Source organism: Doryrhamphus excisus, linkage group LG17 (genome assembly GCF_037039965.1).
Source record: "Doryrhamphus excisus strain RoL-2023G ecotype Guam linkage group LG17, RoL_Dexc_Guam_v1.1, whole genome shotgun sequence".
Classification (NCBI taxonomy): Eukaryota; Metazoa; Chordata; class Actinopteri; order Syngnathiformes; family Syngnathidae; genus Doryrhamphus; species Doryrhamphus excisus.
The window spans coordinates 4,913,187-4,929,313 of NC_136373.1; the positions used below are offsets into that span (position 1 = coordinate 4,913,187).

The 16,127-nt window shown below is 41.7% G+C and overlaps 1 protein-coding gene across 1 annotated transcript in view; it reads left to right on the forward strand.

Moving 5' to 3' along the window:
- Positions 1-15,730, forward strand: part of mtor (mechanistic target of rapamycin kinase) — a 90,209-nt gene extending 74,479 nt beyond the window's left edge. The window contains exons 40-58 of the mRNA XM_058084201.2: positions 205-305; positions 428-524; positions 1,405-1,503; positions 1,580-1,702; positions 1,902-2,084; positions 2,230-2,364; positions 4,198-4,372; positions 6,496-6,631; positions 6,707-6,854; positions 6,944-7,066; positions 7,997-8,079; positions 8,173-8,245; positions 8,434-8,508; positions 8,625-8,760; positions 12,029-12,094; positions 13,198-13,278; positions 13,418-13,498; positions 13,600-13,705; positions 15,137-15,730. Of these exons, the coding sequence (XP_057940184.2) occupies positions 205-305; positions 428-524; positions 1,405-1,503; positions 1,580-1,702; positions 1,902-2,084; positions 2,230-2,364; positions 4,198-4,372; positions 6,496-6,631; positions 6,707-6,854; positions 6,944-7,066; positions 7,997-8,079; positions 8,173-8,245; positions 8,434-8,508; positions 8,625-8,760; positions 12,029-12,094; positions 13,198-13,278; positions 13,418-13,498; positions 13,600-13,705; positions 15,137-15,152 (2,037 nt within the window). The 3' untranslated portion in view covers positions 15,153-15,730. The remainder of the gene's footprint in view (positions 1-204; positions 306-427; positions 525-1,404; positions 1,504-1,579; positions 1,703-1,901; positions 2,085-2,229; positions 2,365-4,197; positions 4,373-6,495; positions 6,632-6,706; positions 6,855-6,943; positions 7,067-7,996; positions 8,080-8,172; positions 8,246-8,433; positions 8,509-8,624; positions 8,761-12,028; positions 12,095-13,197; positions 13,279-13,417; positions 13,499-13,599; positions 13,706-15,136) is intronic.
- The last annotated feature ends 397 nt before the right edge of the window (positions 15,731-16,127 follow it).

Sequence of the window (16,127 nt, forward strand, 5' to 3'; positions counted from 1 at the left end):
GCTGGGATAGACTCCAGCACCCCCGCAACCCTTGTGAGGAAATGCGGTAGAAAATGAATGAATACAGCAAAATGGCATGCACTACTTGACTTCAACCAGCAGAGGCGCTATTCAGTCTAAACTAGTAATCAACAGCACAGTACAGGTTGCTACAGGAAGACACCAATCAATCAATCAATTCCACACATGTGCTTGTCCACACAGGACCTCTCCAAGACATTGCTCATGTACACGGTTCCTGCCGTTCAAGGCTTCTTCCGCTCCATCTCTCTGTCCAGAGGCAACAACCTGCAGGACACTCTGAGGTGACTGAAATGACTGCAACACGTTTCACCATGTAGACTTAGAATGTTGGTGTAGGGCGACCTCTAGTGGTCGCTTGCTTGCTGGGAACATAACAGTCTATTTTGTTGGTTGTGCTTTTCAGGGTTTTGACTCTGTGGTTCGACTATGGGCATTGGCCTGAGGTGAATGAGGCCCTGGTGGAGGGCATCAAGACCATTCAAATAGACACCTGGCTGCAGGTAAGACATGCACATAAGCTAGTCTTAATTAGCATTTTCTCATAATGGGAAGCAACACTGGTTATAATTCCGCTATTTTACTACAGGCAAAAAAACACACAATTAAGTTATCTAAAATAAATATAAATATATAAATAAATATAAATCCTCTTAAAGGGAGAAAACTGTAATATAGAAAATACACATTTATTCATTCATTTTTTACCGCTTATCCTCACAAGGGTTGCGGGTGGTGCTGGAGCCTATCCCAGCTGTCTTCAAGTTAGAGGCAGGGTACACCCTGGACTGGTTGTCAGCCAGCCAATCACAGGGCACATATAGACAAACAACCATTCACACTCACATTCATACCTATGGACAATTTGGAGTCGCCAATTAACCTAGCATGTTTTTGGAATGTGGGAGGAAACCGGAGAAAACCCACACATGCACGGGGAGAACACACGGAGATGGCCGAGGTTGGAATTGAACTCGGGTCTCCTAGTTGTGAGGCCTGTGTGGTAACCACTTGTCCGCCGTTTATTTACATTTACATTTATTTTTTTGATACAAATTTATTATGTGGGCTGCACGTGCATGCGTGGGTTTTCTCCGGGCACTCCGGTTTCCTCCCATGGAATCGAACTAGCTGTGTGGCCTGCATACTAACCACTCGTACACCATGCAGCCCTGATTATTAGCATAAATATTTAGAATTCTGTCAAACAAAAGCTATCTTTATTTCACAAATAAACAAAGTAGTCATATTCTCACATATAATAACTTGGTAGATAAGGTAGATAACTATAATTTAGCATATTTTTTTAAACTAGAAATGTAAAAATTGATTATTAGCATTTTTTTTTTTTACATTTCAACTTCAACGTTTGTGCCGTTTTAGGTGATCCCGCAGCTCATAGCTCGAATCGACACTCCTCGTGCTCTGGTGGGTCGCCTCATCCACCAGCTGCTAACCGACATCGGCCGCTATCACCCCCAAGTAAGCCTGCGACCGAAACCGAAATCTATCATCCTAACTGGTAAGCACCGATTACATTTGAACTGCTCGTCTCCAGGCATTGATCTACCCGCTGACCGTGGCCTCCAAATCCACCACCACCGCTCGCCACAATGCCGCTAACAAGATCCTGAAGAACATGTGTGAACACTGCAACACTCTGGTTCAGCAAGCCATCATGGTACAAACTTTTAGTAGTACTAGTACACACACTGCTTGCCAAACTTTGACAGAAGAGGGTTATCAAGTTTTGGATTTTTCTCTAGACCCAATTGTGGGCTCTACGGGCCCAAATACATGTACTGCTAGACCGCTATAAACTACCCAAAGTTTTGAGTTTTACAAGTTTTTGAGGTCTTCTCCTGCGTCATTGGTCTCAGGTGAGCGAGGAGCTTATCAGAGTGGCCATCCTGTGGCACGAAATGTGGCACGAGGGCCTGGAGGAGGCGTCTCGACTCTACTTTGGGGAGCGCAATGTCAAGGGCATGTTCGCTGTCCTGGAGCCTCTACACGCCATGATGGAGAGGGGGCCGCAGACCCTGAAAGAGACCTCGTTCAATCAGGTGCGTCTCTGGCAGATTGGTGTTAAACCGTTCTCAGGAAGGTACAGCTGGTTCTGACCAGGATTATATAGAATGATTTTTTTTTTTATTTATTTTTTTTTTTTTTACAAGCACTAAATCTTTCATTTATTTCTTCATGCTCAAGGCTTATGGTCGGGATCTGATGGAGGCTCAGGATTGGTGCAGGAAGTACATGCGCTCTGGAAACGTGAAAGACTTGACCCAGGCCTGGGACCTTTACTACCACGTGTTCAGACGCATCTCCAAACAGTTGCCACAGGTATGTAAGCTCTGGTTAAATTCCCCATCCTCTTTTAATTTTAGGTCATTGAACGCACCTCAAGTATCTCACATTTAAACGTTAAAGAATGTCACCTATTTTTACTGTACACTTAAGGATTCAGCTGTTAAGGTTGGGGTTTGGTGGCAAGGCGAGGTGGGCCCAAAAGGGGGTCGCAATCGTAGACTGCAGCTTTAAAAAAAAAGGTTTAACATTGGGCAAAAAGACAAAATATACAACCAAACTTTTCACTGAAAAATAAGGGCATGACAACCAAGAAGACTACAACTAGCATGGAGCAGACTCACCAGAGAACTAATATACTCACACTGAACCTGGAAATAAGAACACTGAATTCATCACACAGCAACTTAACACTCAAATAGTATACCTAATAAATATACAAACATGCAGTTGTTATACTGTTATATATAACAACCTCCTGCGATTTCCAGTGGGTTGACAAACTGGTTGTGAGTGCCCTGACAGCTTGTGATTGGCTCTTGACAAAAGAGACAACACTGGGCAAAAAGACAAAATATACAACCAAACTTTTCACTGTCCAAAACATATGAAACATAAGGGCATGACAACCTAGGAGACTACAACTAGCATGGAGCAGACTCACCAGGGAACTATATACTCACACTGAACCCGGAAATAAGAAGACTGAATTCATCACACAGCAACTTAACACTCAAAAAGTATACCTAATAAATATACAAACATGCAGTTGTTACACTGTTATATATAACAACCTCCTGCGATTCCCAGTGGGTTGACAAGCTGGTTGTGAGTGCACTGACAGCTCATGATTGGTCATGATTGGCTCCTGACAAAAGAGACAACACTGGGCAAAAAGACAAAATATACAACTAAACTTTTCCTGTCCAAAACAGGAGACTACAACTAGCATGGAGCAGACTCACCAGGGAACTATATAGTCACACTGAACCCGGAAATAAGAATACTGAATTCATCACACAGCAACTTAACACTCAAAAAGTATACCTAATAAATATACAAATATGCAGTTGATTTCCAGTGGGTTGACAAGCTGGTCGTGATTGGCTCCTGACAAAAGAGACAAGGATTCATTCATTCATTCATTTTTTACCGCTTTTCCTCCCAAAGGTTGCGGGAGTGCTGGAGCCTATCCCAGTTGTCTTGGTACACCCTGGACTGGTGGCCAGCCAATCACAGGGCACATATAGACAAACAACCATTCACACTCACATTCATACCTAAAACTCCACACAGAGATGGTCGAGGGTGGAATCGAACTCGGGTCTCCAAGCTGCGTGGCCTGCACGCTAACCACTTGAACACCGTGCAGCCCCGAGACAAGGATCAGACACGTACAAATCAGAAAGAACCACAAAGTGCACACGGAGAATAAACCACAGCATAAACCCCCAACATAAATAACAGACTGTGACAAGGGTGCTGCCTTCAGGGAGGTGGGATTCTCCCCGCTGCGATATTATGAAATGCACAGCGACATAATAAGGTGCTGGGATTGCTGCAAATATGTGCCTGCGAGGTATCCACAGAAATAAACCCACTCCAGGGTACAGCCAGGCTGCTGGTTGATGCAGGGATGAAATTACATCAGCATCCACAAGTGTGGAAAAAGCATAAGATGTGCTTCATGATGCACATTGGGTGTGATAAGATGTAAAATGTGATCGTTTAATGAGACAGAGTGTGTATTTATTGGTGTGCAAAATTCGTCACAAACTGCATATATCTCTACTTTTATTTCATTTTCCTCTACCGCATCGTCAACCTCATCTCATTAACTTTTTTCTCCTCTTCAAAATTGCATACTAGCTGACTTCCCTGGAGCTGCAGTACGTTTCTCCCAAGCTGCTGATGTGTCGCGACCTGGAATTGGCCGTGCCAGGAACTTACGACCCCAATCAGCCCATCATCCGAATCCAGTCCATTGCACCCTCCCTGCAGGTCATCACCTCCAAGCAGCGCCCTCGCAAACTCACCATCATGGGTAAGGATGAGCGGCAGGTTGTTATGAATCTTTGAAAAGATTCATAAAGTTTTGTCCCAAAGTGGGGCACATCCATTGTCATATGGGGGGGGTACGTGAATAAAACAAAAACATAATTAGCAGCGAACACTCACAATTACGAGTGCACCTGAATGCATCACGCAAAAAGGAGACAAAGCATGAAGTTGTTCATTGCTTTGCGTGCATTCATTCATTTATTCTTTTTCTACCGCTTGTCCTCACGTGGGTCGCGGGGGTGCTGGAGCCTATCCCTACACCCTTGACTGGTCGCCAGCCAATCACAGGGCACATATAGACAAACAACCATTCACACTCACATTCATACCTATGGACAATTTGGAGTCGCCAATTAACCTAGCATGTTTTTGGAATGTGGGAGGAAACCGGAGTACCCGGAGAAAACCCACGCATGCACGGGGAGAACACGCAAACTCCACACAGAGAGAGGTGGAATCGAACCCTGGTCTCCTAGCTGTGAGGTCTGCACGCTAACCACTCGATCACCGTGCAGCCTAATCACACAAGTGAAATAATGGAACAGATTATGCAAGGAACTCAAACAATGTAGTACATCGTGTTTATAAGGAATATGGAAGAATGGTGAACACAGCCGTCTCTGATACCATTTATCTTGAAAACATTGTATTATTATTATATAGAATATAGTATTTTATGTTTTATTGGGTTTATTGAGGCGGGGTACACCCTGGACTGGTCGCTCAGCCAATCACAGGGCACATATAGACAAACAACCATTCACATTCATACCTATGGACAATTTGGAGTCGCCAATTAACCTAGCATGTTTTTTGGAATGTGGGAGGAAACCGGAGTACCCGGAGAAAACCCACGCATGCACGGGGAGAACATGCAAACTCCACACAGAGATGGTCGAGGGTGGAATCGAACTCGGGTCACCTAGCTGTGAGGCCTGCGCACTAACCACTTGACCACCGTGCTGCCTAGACTGAAACATTCATTCATTCATTTTGTACCACTTTTCCTCATGAGGGTCACGGGCATGCTGGAGCCTATCCTAGGTGTCTTCGGGCGAGAGGTGGGGTACACCCTGGACTGGTCGCCAGCCAATCACAGGGCACATATAGACAAACAACCATTCACACTCACATTCATACCTATGGACAATTTGGAGTCGCCAATTAACCTAGCATGTTTTTGGAATGTGGGATGAAAACCGGAGTACCCGGAGAAAACCCACGCATGCACGGGGAGAACATGCAAACTCCACACAGAGATGGCCTAGGGTGGAATCGAACCCGCGTCTCCAAGCTGTGAGGTCTGCGGCTTTGCGTGCATTACCAGTCTTTTTTTTTAATGTAGATATCGTCGATAGGCATCGTCCCGAACATAAAACTAGCGATGTATGTGCTAGTGATTGTCTTCTTTTTACACTTGTATGACAGTTATTACATTAATCAATGTTTTGTGATTGCAACCTTTAAACAGATTCATTCCATTTCTGTTATTTTATCATCAAAAACAGCTTATGTTGATATGGTGGACCTTTCCGGTGCCGCTCCAGTCGTACTAGTGATGACAATTTGCATGCGTACATAAACCATCCCAATCTTTTGACAATAATTTTGAAGACCCAAATAAATAAATAATAGCAACATTCCGCTACACGGAGGACTTTGAAATACAACACAACGCCTTTTTAAAAACGTCACGCTCACCGTAAAGTCACCTTGTCTCCGAGCCAAATCACGCTGCCATTAATCACAAACGGTTTGCTTTACCTCCCACTTTTTTCCCCCACTGGGGCCAGCGTCGTGGTCGTACCTCTTCTCATGTTTCCCCATCAGTGATACACAACATCGGCTGTAAAAAATGAAAGGCAATAAATCAAGTGACCTGTGGAGCAGGACTTGAGATTAAGACCCGTCACCCACTTGCCAGGCCCCCTCACTTAGATTTACCGGCGGACTTCTATGGCAACAGGAAACACATTGCTTGTACTTGGATGGTCTTCAAGGAGCGTACGAGAACTATAAAACATCAACGTCTTTACTATGTCAACAACATTAAAGGTTGTATGCAAATTACAGTGGTGGTGTTTTTTTTTGTGGCTCCCCCTGCAGGCAGTAACGGCCATGAGTTCATGTTCCTGTTGAAGGGCCACGAGGACCTCAGGCAGGACGAGAGAGTCATGCAGCTCTTTGGTCTCGTCAACACTCTGCTGGCTAACGACCCTGCGTCTTTACGCAAGAACCTAAGGTACCCTCACAGCTGTGAGTGTGCATCATACGAATTAGACGTTATTGATGCTTTATTTTGTGTTACACATTTCAGCATCCAACGCTACGCCGTGATCCCCCTGTCCACTAACTCGGGCCTGATCGGCTGGGTTCCCCACTGTGACACGCTACACGCCCTCATTAGAGACTACCGAGAGAAGAAGAAGATACTCCTGAACATTGAACATCGCATCATGCTCAGGGTACGACGTAGTTATTCTCTTTTTCATTTTCTCATGCAGTGCAAATTATGAAGTTATATGTATAATATGTTTCCCGCACTTTCTTTCAGATGGCGCCTGACTATGATCACCTGACGCTGATGGAGAAGGTGGAGGTGTTTGAGCACGCTGTGAACAACACAGCCGGAGACGATCTGGCCAAACTCTTGTGGCTAAAGAGTCCAAGTTCTGAGGTGAGGTGCTCTGCTCTCCCACTCTTTGAGAACGAATGAGTGAACTTGAAAAAGTGTAAAAGTATGTCGAGGACACTTGGTTACAAGCTAAAACACAGACAGGAATACAATGGAGGAGAGGTGAATTGTTAACTGGTAACAAACAGAATACGCAAAATACTGTAAGTATTAGAGTACATGTCATCATCTGTCCGATTATCTATCCTTTTTTTAAAGAAAAAAAAATCAGTAAAGAATTCCGATATTGTTGCAAATGGCGATTAATCATGATTAATGAATTAATTAGAAAACTGTGATTAATCTGATTAAAAATTAATATTCATTTTCTACCGCTAATCCTTACAAGGGTGACGGGGGTGCTGGAGCCTATCCCAGCTGTCTTTGGGCGAGAGGCGGGGTACACCCTGGACTGGTGGCCAGCCAATCACAGGGCACATATAGACAAACAACCATTCACACTCACATTCATACCTATGGACAATTTGGAGTCGCCAATTAACCTAGCATGTTTTTGGAATGTGGGAGGAAATCGGAGAACATGCAAACTCCACACACAGATGGCCGAGGGTGGGATTGAACTCGGGTCTCCTAGCTGTGAGACCTGCGCGCTAACCACTCGTCCACCGTGCAGCCCCAGTCACAAACATCTGCCATGAAATCACCATGCAATGCTAATGTTGACTCATTGGCGAATACAAAGAAATAATCAGTCGCAGGTATGCTGGAGCCTATCCCAGCTGTCTTCAAGCGAGAGGCGGGGTACACCCTGGACTGGTGGCCAGCCAATCACAGGGCACATATAGTAGACAAACAACCATTCACACTCACATTCATACCTATGGACAATTTGGAGTCGTACAGAGATGCTAACCACTTGACCACCGTGCAGCCCTCTCTTTATACAGACTATCATGATTATTTCTTCTATAGGTGTGGTTTGACAGGAGGACCAATTACACTCGCTCCCTGGCTGTGATGTCAATGGTGGGCTACATCCTGGGACTGGGCGACAGGTCGGTGATGTCACACAGTATTGTCACATGACGGCGACTGTTTATAGGGAGATTATGTTCTTGTTTTTTTTAATGTTTTTTCCCCCTTTAAAGGCATCCGTCCAATTTGATGCTGGATCGTTTAAGCGGGAAAATCCTCCATATTGACTTTGGAGATTGTTTTGAGGTGAGAGACACAAACACACTAACAATTGGGAACAATCTGGCACCAAAAACAATGTCATCTTCTCACATGGTTAGGATAAGAACTTCATCCCACACAGTAGTAATCTACCAATATGTACAAATTTATACTAAAGCTTTTAGTCATATTTAATTTTGCCCAAGATTAACCAGGGTGACATTATTGAACAGGTTGCCATGACGAGAGAAAAATTCCCTGAGAAGATTCCCTTCAGGTTAACAAGGATGCTGACCAACGCCATGGAGGTAGGTGGCACAATATTACAGTGGAACCTTCAAAAACCTTCATAAACTGCACACAAGCCACCAGGAGATGTCAGCAAATGCTAATTAATACGTGGCTGTGTTTGTGTACGTGTCAGGTGACAGGCCTGGACGGCAACTACCGTATCACATGCCACACTGTGATGGAGGTTCTGAGGGAGCACAGAGACAGCGTCATGGCCGTGCTGGAGGCCTTTGTCTACGACCCGCTGCTCAACTGGAGGCTCATGGACAGTAAGGGAACTTTGAATTATGTCTGTGTTATGGAATGTCTTTTTTTTTTTTTTTAATATTGATGTTATTTATGGGACAAGTGGTTAGCACGTAGGCCACACAGCCTGGAGACCTGAGTTCGATTCCACCCTCGGCCATCTCTGTGTGGAGTTTGCATGTTCTCCCCGTGCATGCGTGGGTTTTCTCCGGGTACTCCGGTTTCCTCCCACATTCCAAAAACATGCTAGGTTAATTAGCGACTCCAAATTGTCCATAGGTATGAATGTGAGTGTGAATGGTTGTTTGTCTATATGTGCCCTGTGATTGGCTGGCCACCAGTCCAGGGTGTAGCCCGCCTCTCGCCCGAAGACAGCTGGGATAGGCTCCAGCACCCTCGCCACCCTGGTGAAGATCAGCGGTAGAAAATGAATGAATGAATAATGCACACCATTATGGTAGTGCTGTTTTTACTATTTTTAATCAGATTAATCACAGTTTTTCTAATTAATCATGATTAATCACCATTTTCAACTATATCAGAATTTCTTACTGATTTTTTTCTGAAAAAAAAAGGACAAATAATCGACAGTTACATTTATGATGACATGTACTCTAATACTTACAGTATTTTGCGTATTCTGTTTGTTACCAGAACTTTGTTGATTTCACAAATCAGCATACAAACGAACCCCTAGCGTTAACTTAACAAAGTGAAAAATAAAACACAACAGCGGTGGCGGCATCTTGAATATGTATGCCTCACAAAATCAGTAAAAATTTCAGATATAGTTGGAAATGGTGATTAATCATGATTAAATAATTAGGGAAAAACTGTGATTAATCTGATTAAAAATAGTTTAACAGCACTACCATAATGGTGTGCATTATTCATTCATTCATTTTCTACCTCTAATCTTCACCAGGGTGGCGAGGGTGCTGGAGCCTATCCCAGCTGTCTTCGGGTGAGAGGCGGGATACACCCTGGACTGGTTGCCAGCCAGCCAATCACAGGGCACATATAGACAAACAACCATTCACACTCACATTCATACCTATGGACAATTTGGAGTCGCCAATTAACCTAGCATGTTTTTGGAATGTACGACCATGCAAACTCCACACAGAGATGCTTGAGGGGGGACTCAAACCCAGGTTTCCTATCTGCGTGGCCTGTGCGCTATCTATACACATATATATATCTTTAATAATGACCAACATTACAGTATATTTTTCTGTTTTTGAGATTTTGCACCACCCATAAATTGTGCAGGCTGGGTGTCCCTCAACACAGCGCCTACCCGCCACTGCACAAATGACAGAACATGACAATAATTGTTTTCATGTTGGACAATACCAAAAACAAAAAAAAAGGGAAACCACATTCTAGCACCCCCCAGTTTGTGTACCAATATAATGTACCGCTTGGAGAAAAATGTAATATCATAGAAGCCATCAGGGTTTGGTTGTCGGGGCCAATTGTGTTCTTACTAGAAGAATGAACACGTAGCCGCTGCGGTCTGTGGCTCGGCGTGACTGTTTACTACGTCCGTGATAGAGTGACATGTTATTACTTTATGGAATAACGTCTCCAGGAGCATGACCGGACCAAAGACCAAGTAATAATGTAGGTGGTTTAATGCAAGGCCAGGAGGCAGAAGTATCAATTTCTAATTCTCCATTTCAAGGTTATTTCAAGCACCACAACACACAGGAGAGAGCAGATGGGAACGCAGTTGTAGACAAAATAGAAAATTAAAATAATGTTATAGTCCAGGGGTGGGCAAACTACGGCCCGGGGGCCACATCCGGCCCGCCAAGTGTTTGAATACGGCCCGCCCAATCTTTCCAAAGTATTTCATTTAAACTCAACATACAACCTGGCATCATGGCCTGAGCCAACCTTTTGATGGTTTTATCAATTTTGTTTTTTGACATGGTCTGTTGTTTACAAAGTGCTCCTGAAAAAAGGGACACAAGCACATAATAATAATTATTATTATTATTAGATTATTAGATTATTATAATTATTATTAGAACTACTATGATTATTATAATTATTATATTAATGCTAATTATTATATTAATTATATATAATATTGTTATATTTGCATATTTTACATAATAATAATATAATAGTTATTTTTTAATTTTATTGTAATTATTATAATATTTTATTATTTTAAAAATATTTAAATATAAATATAAAATAATAAATAATAATAGCAGATTGCATGACAATTTTACAGATACAATAATACCAGGTGGACTGTTTTGTGTAAAATATATAGTCTGCCCCCCCGTACATTTTGTCATATCAATGCGGCCCGCGAGTCAAAAAGTTTGCCCACCCCTGTTATAGTCTCAAAGGCTTTGGACCATTAAAAAAAAAAAAAAAAAAAAAAGAGAAGCATACTGTGTGCTTAGTATGCTTAGTGTTCATATGCACCACTTATGAGCAGATGGCTGAGGGTTGCAGGTTCGATACTCCGTGATCAGGTCGAAAGTATCCTTGGGCAAGATACTGAACCTCGAGTTGGTCTTGATGTGGCGTCATCAGGAGGTACGTTGTAGGATCCTTCATTTATATTTAGCCAGGGAAGGCAATTGAGAACATTTTGCCGTGACAATCTGGCAAAGTGGCAGCAAAGTAAAAAAAAAAAAAAAAATGATCACAATAATAACAATAATATAAACTGCCTCGGGGGGCGGCACAGCGGTCTAGTGGTTAGCGCGCAGACTTCATAGCTAGGAGACCAGGGTTCAATTCCACCCTCGGCTATCTCTGTGTGTAGTTTACATGTTCTCCCCCGTGCATGCGTGGGTTTTCTCCGGGTACTCCGGTTTCCTCCCACATTCCAAAAACATGCTAGGTTAATTGGCGACTCCAAATTGTCCATAGGTATGAATGTGAGTGTGAATGGTTGTTTGACTATATGTGCCCTGTGATTGGCTGGCTGGCCACCAGTCCAGGGTGTACCCCGCCTCACGCCCGAAGACAGCTGGGATAGGCTCCAGCACCCCCGCGACCCTCGTGAGGAAAAGCGGTAGAAAATGAATGAATAAACTGCCTGGACCAACCAGCCCCGCATTCTGCCTGACCCAGACCAAGTCCAAAATACTAAGTCGAGAACACTAGCCTTTGAGCAAAGAGTCTCAGGACTTCGAGAAGTCAGGTTTACATCATTCCAGTACAGGCTTGACCAAAGGAACCATACGAGCAAAAAAAAAACAAATAGTATGTTATGTTTAATATTCTAACAAACCCGACTTGTGTCGTCTTCCCCTGCAGCAAACACCAAAGGCAACAAGCGCTCCCGCACGAGGACCGATTCCTACACAGCGGGACAGTCTGTGGGTGAGTCAACAGTGGACCCAAATATTCCAATTGGATTCTGTTTATTTGCTCAATCGGAAAGAATGTAACCTTTGTATACACCTCATACCAAAAGAAAAGTGCCAATCCGAATGAATATATAATGGGATTCCCAGGGGTGGAATATTCCTTTCCCCAATCCGATTGAGGTATCTTGTACCCGCTCAAACGGAAAGTTGTCAGGGTGCGTACTTCTTCGTGGTGTTTTTCTTCTTCTGTTGTTTATTGGCGGTTGGTCAGCAGTTTTTGTGTGCATTACCGCCATCTGTGGAACAGAATCTAAACCCTTCTATACCGCATTCACAAGTCCAGTTTTTATCCATACATCCATTTTCCTCCGCTTATCCGGGTACGGGTTGTAGGGGGCAGCAGTCTCAGTAGGGAAGCCCAGACTTCCCGGTCCCCAACCACCTCCTCCAGTTCCAACGGCAGGACACCAAGGTGTTCCCAGGCCAGCTGTGAGACATAGCGTGTCGGGGTCTTTTCCCGGCTGGGCATGCCCAGAACACCTCACCAGGGAGGCGTCCGGGAGGCATCCGGACTAGATGCCCGAGCCACCTCAACTGATTCCTCTCAATGTGAAGGAGAAGCGGCTCTACCTTTAGCCCTTCCCGGATGACTGAGCTCCTCACCCTTCAGTTTTTATGAAAAAAGAAAATATATATCTATATAAAACATGTCCCGAGTTTAATTATAAAATATTATCAAGATTCTGTTTAAATGTATCCCGGGTGCGTTCTTTCAGCACATGCTCAGATATGACGTCTTCGGTTTTAAAAATGGAGGCGAGCAATCGGCACTGGACTGCTGCGGAAAGTTTGTTTTTGATCCAAACTAAATTCCAAGACTGGACGAACGGAAAAACTGTCAATATGGAGTTATTCCAACAAGTGAAAGAAAAACTCCGGGAAGTCGGTATCACGTGATGTTGATGTTTACGTTTTACTGCGTATGCCCCATTGACTATTCTGGTTGATTATAGCGCCGCATGTAAACAAGAGATTGGAATATTCCTTTTCATGTATACCATTGTTTTCGGAAAGAGGAAAAACTGCCCCTCCTAATTGTGCCCTGTCCTCTTCTAGAAGCCCTTGAGGCAATGGACCTGGGAGAGACCACCCACAAGAAACCAGGGACCACAGTGCCGGAATCTATCCATTCTTTTAGTAAGTTTTTCTGCTGCTTAAAGAAGCCCACTTCTGTCATAGTCATAGTCCACATGCTGTGTAGATTTAGACCAGTGGTTCTTAACTGGTTTTCAGTTATTTTTTAAGATACCGTATACTATATGTACGTGTCTTTCAGTTGGAGATGGCTTGGTACAACCCGAGGCCCTCAACAAGAAAGCCATTCAGATCATCAACAGAGTGCGAGATAAACTTACAGGTATATATATATATATATATATATATATAGCAATAGTTCTTCTGCTGTGTTCCCGTTTCCGCTGTGAAGTATTGTGATACAAGCGTTGTTGCGACCCGCAGGTCGAGACTTCTCTCACGACGAGACGCTGGACGTGCCAACGCAAGTGGAGCTGTTGATAAAGCAGGCCACCTCCCATGAGAACCTGTGTCAGTGTTACATCGGATGGTCAGTGTAACTGCTTCTTCTGCTTATATATGTCAATATACTGTGTATATATATATATATATTTATATATATGCATATACTGTATTTTGCGGACTATAAGTCATACTTTTTGTCATAGGTTGGCTGTCCCTGCGACTTATACTCCAGAGCGACTTATAAATGAAAAAAAATATATATAATTTCATAGACAGCCACAAGAGGGCACTCTCGACTTTCGCACCGATATCTCCTACTCCTGAACAGTTCAATATTTAAACAGATATTAGCGTACTAAGACAACTGAGAACGACAGAAAACAAATGACCCCTAATAGAAAATCATATTCTGCAGCTGAAAACAGTCATTTTAGTGAGTTTTAGAAAGAAAGTGAGAAACTTGTTCAGGACTGGCATAAAGCGGAGGCTAGGCTTACTACCATGAAGAAAACAAAAGAGTTAGTGTACTTAAAACTGTTTGTTTTGTTACATAAACACCTTTTCTGTTCATGTTGTTCAAGCTGAATAACCATTGTGTTAGCATATCTTACACCTATTCAGCGCTTTCTCAATTCTTTTGTTAATCTTAGAACTTGCCCTCCATAATGACGTAATGTCTGTTTTGGTCAAGTAGTTTGTAAAATAAGTTACTCGCAAAAAATGTGACTTATACTCCAGTGCGACTCATACTCCAGAAAATATGGTATATGTATATATATATATATATATATATATATATTGTATATGTTTGTTACTTTTACTTTATTTTTATTATTTAGTTTTATTTAGTTTTTTGTTTTATTGAATTTTTTTTATTTTAATTAAATTTAGTTTGAATTTGACAAAAATATTTTATTTTTATATATATTTTTATATATTTATTTATTTTATTATTTAGTTTGAATTTATCTTTTATGATTGTTAGAACTTGCCTTCCAAGATGACGTAATGTCTGTTTTGGTCAAGTAGTTTGTAAAATAAGTTACTCGCTAAAAATGTAACTTATACTCCAGAAAATATGGTATGTGTGTATATATATATATGTGTGTATATATATATGTGTGTATATATATATTATATTGTATATGTTTGTTACTTTTACTTTATTTTTATTATTTAGTTTTATTTAGTTTTTTATGTTTTATTGAAATTTTTTTATTTTAATTTAATTTAGTTTGAATTTGACAAAAATATTTTATTTTTATATATTATATATATTTTTTATATATTTATTTATTTTATTATTTTGTTTGAATTTATTCTGAATTTTTGTTTTATTCTTTTTTTTTTGCTTTATTTCATTTTTAGTTTGTTGTAAATGTAGTTTGTATTCCATTTGACTTTATTGTGCATTTTATTTTATTTTCTTCTGCAGTCTGGTAAGTTAGAATTTACATGAAAGTTCATATTTTGTCCACCTTTTATGACTGTCAATTTTGCTTTTTTTTTTTTTTAGGTGTCCGTTTTGGTGAAGAAGCATATTTTTGTCTGCCAACGTTGAACACTTGACTCACAGACACTCATTCCAACGTGTGGAAAATGTTATCTCTTTGTTTTGGTTTTTTTTGCACAAGATACAACTTATGGAGTTTTTTTTTTTTTTTGCATTTTGCATAGATGCATTTTTTTTTGTTTTATTTTTCTTTTTAAGTTCTTGGATTTCCCAGCCTAATTTAAGACACACCCGCCCACTTGCAGCATTTGAACTCTACTGTAGCCGTGTTGGCAAACATTGTAGTTGTCACACAGCTGTCTCATTGTGTCATTGTGTATTACTGCCACATATTCCAGTAACACAGGAAGCCTTTTACTAACTCCAGCTCCGCGTTGTAATCCGTGACACGGTATGAATGAAGTTTGACGATGCGCCGTGTGCCATTAAACCCTGTACAGATACACACAGTGCGTTTATTTGCTACATTTATTTTTCCTCTTTTCCTCTATTGCCCACAGAGGGCACTCTGACTCCTAATAGCAGCATCTTCGGTGGCAGAGGACGGTAATGGTTTAACTCATTCTGAACATACATAATCTAAAGGTAATTTTATCATTTATATTTTTTTATTCACATTACATGATGGAACATCATGTGTTTACAATTCAACATGTCCAAAAAGTAGTAGGAAGAAGCAGCTTGGAGAATGGAGAATGTGTAACAAGACATACACAGCCTATGCAGTGATGAAAGAAAAGGGAAACAAAAAGGTAAGTGTTAAAATATTATCAATAAACACATAAAATACTATATTCTATATAATAATAATGACATGTGTTCAGGATAATGCATAATCTGTTCCATTATTTCACTTAAAGGAAAACAGTGTTTAGGCTGCACGGTGTTCGAGTGGTTAGCGCGCAGACCTCACAGCTAGGAGACCTGAGTTCAATTCCACCCTCGGCCATCTCTGTGTGGAGTTTGCATGTTCTCCCCGTGCATGCGTGGGTTT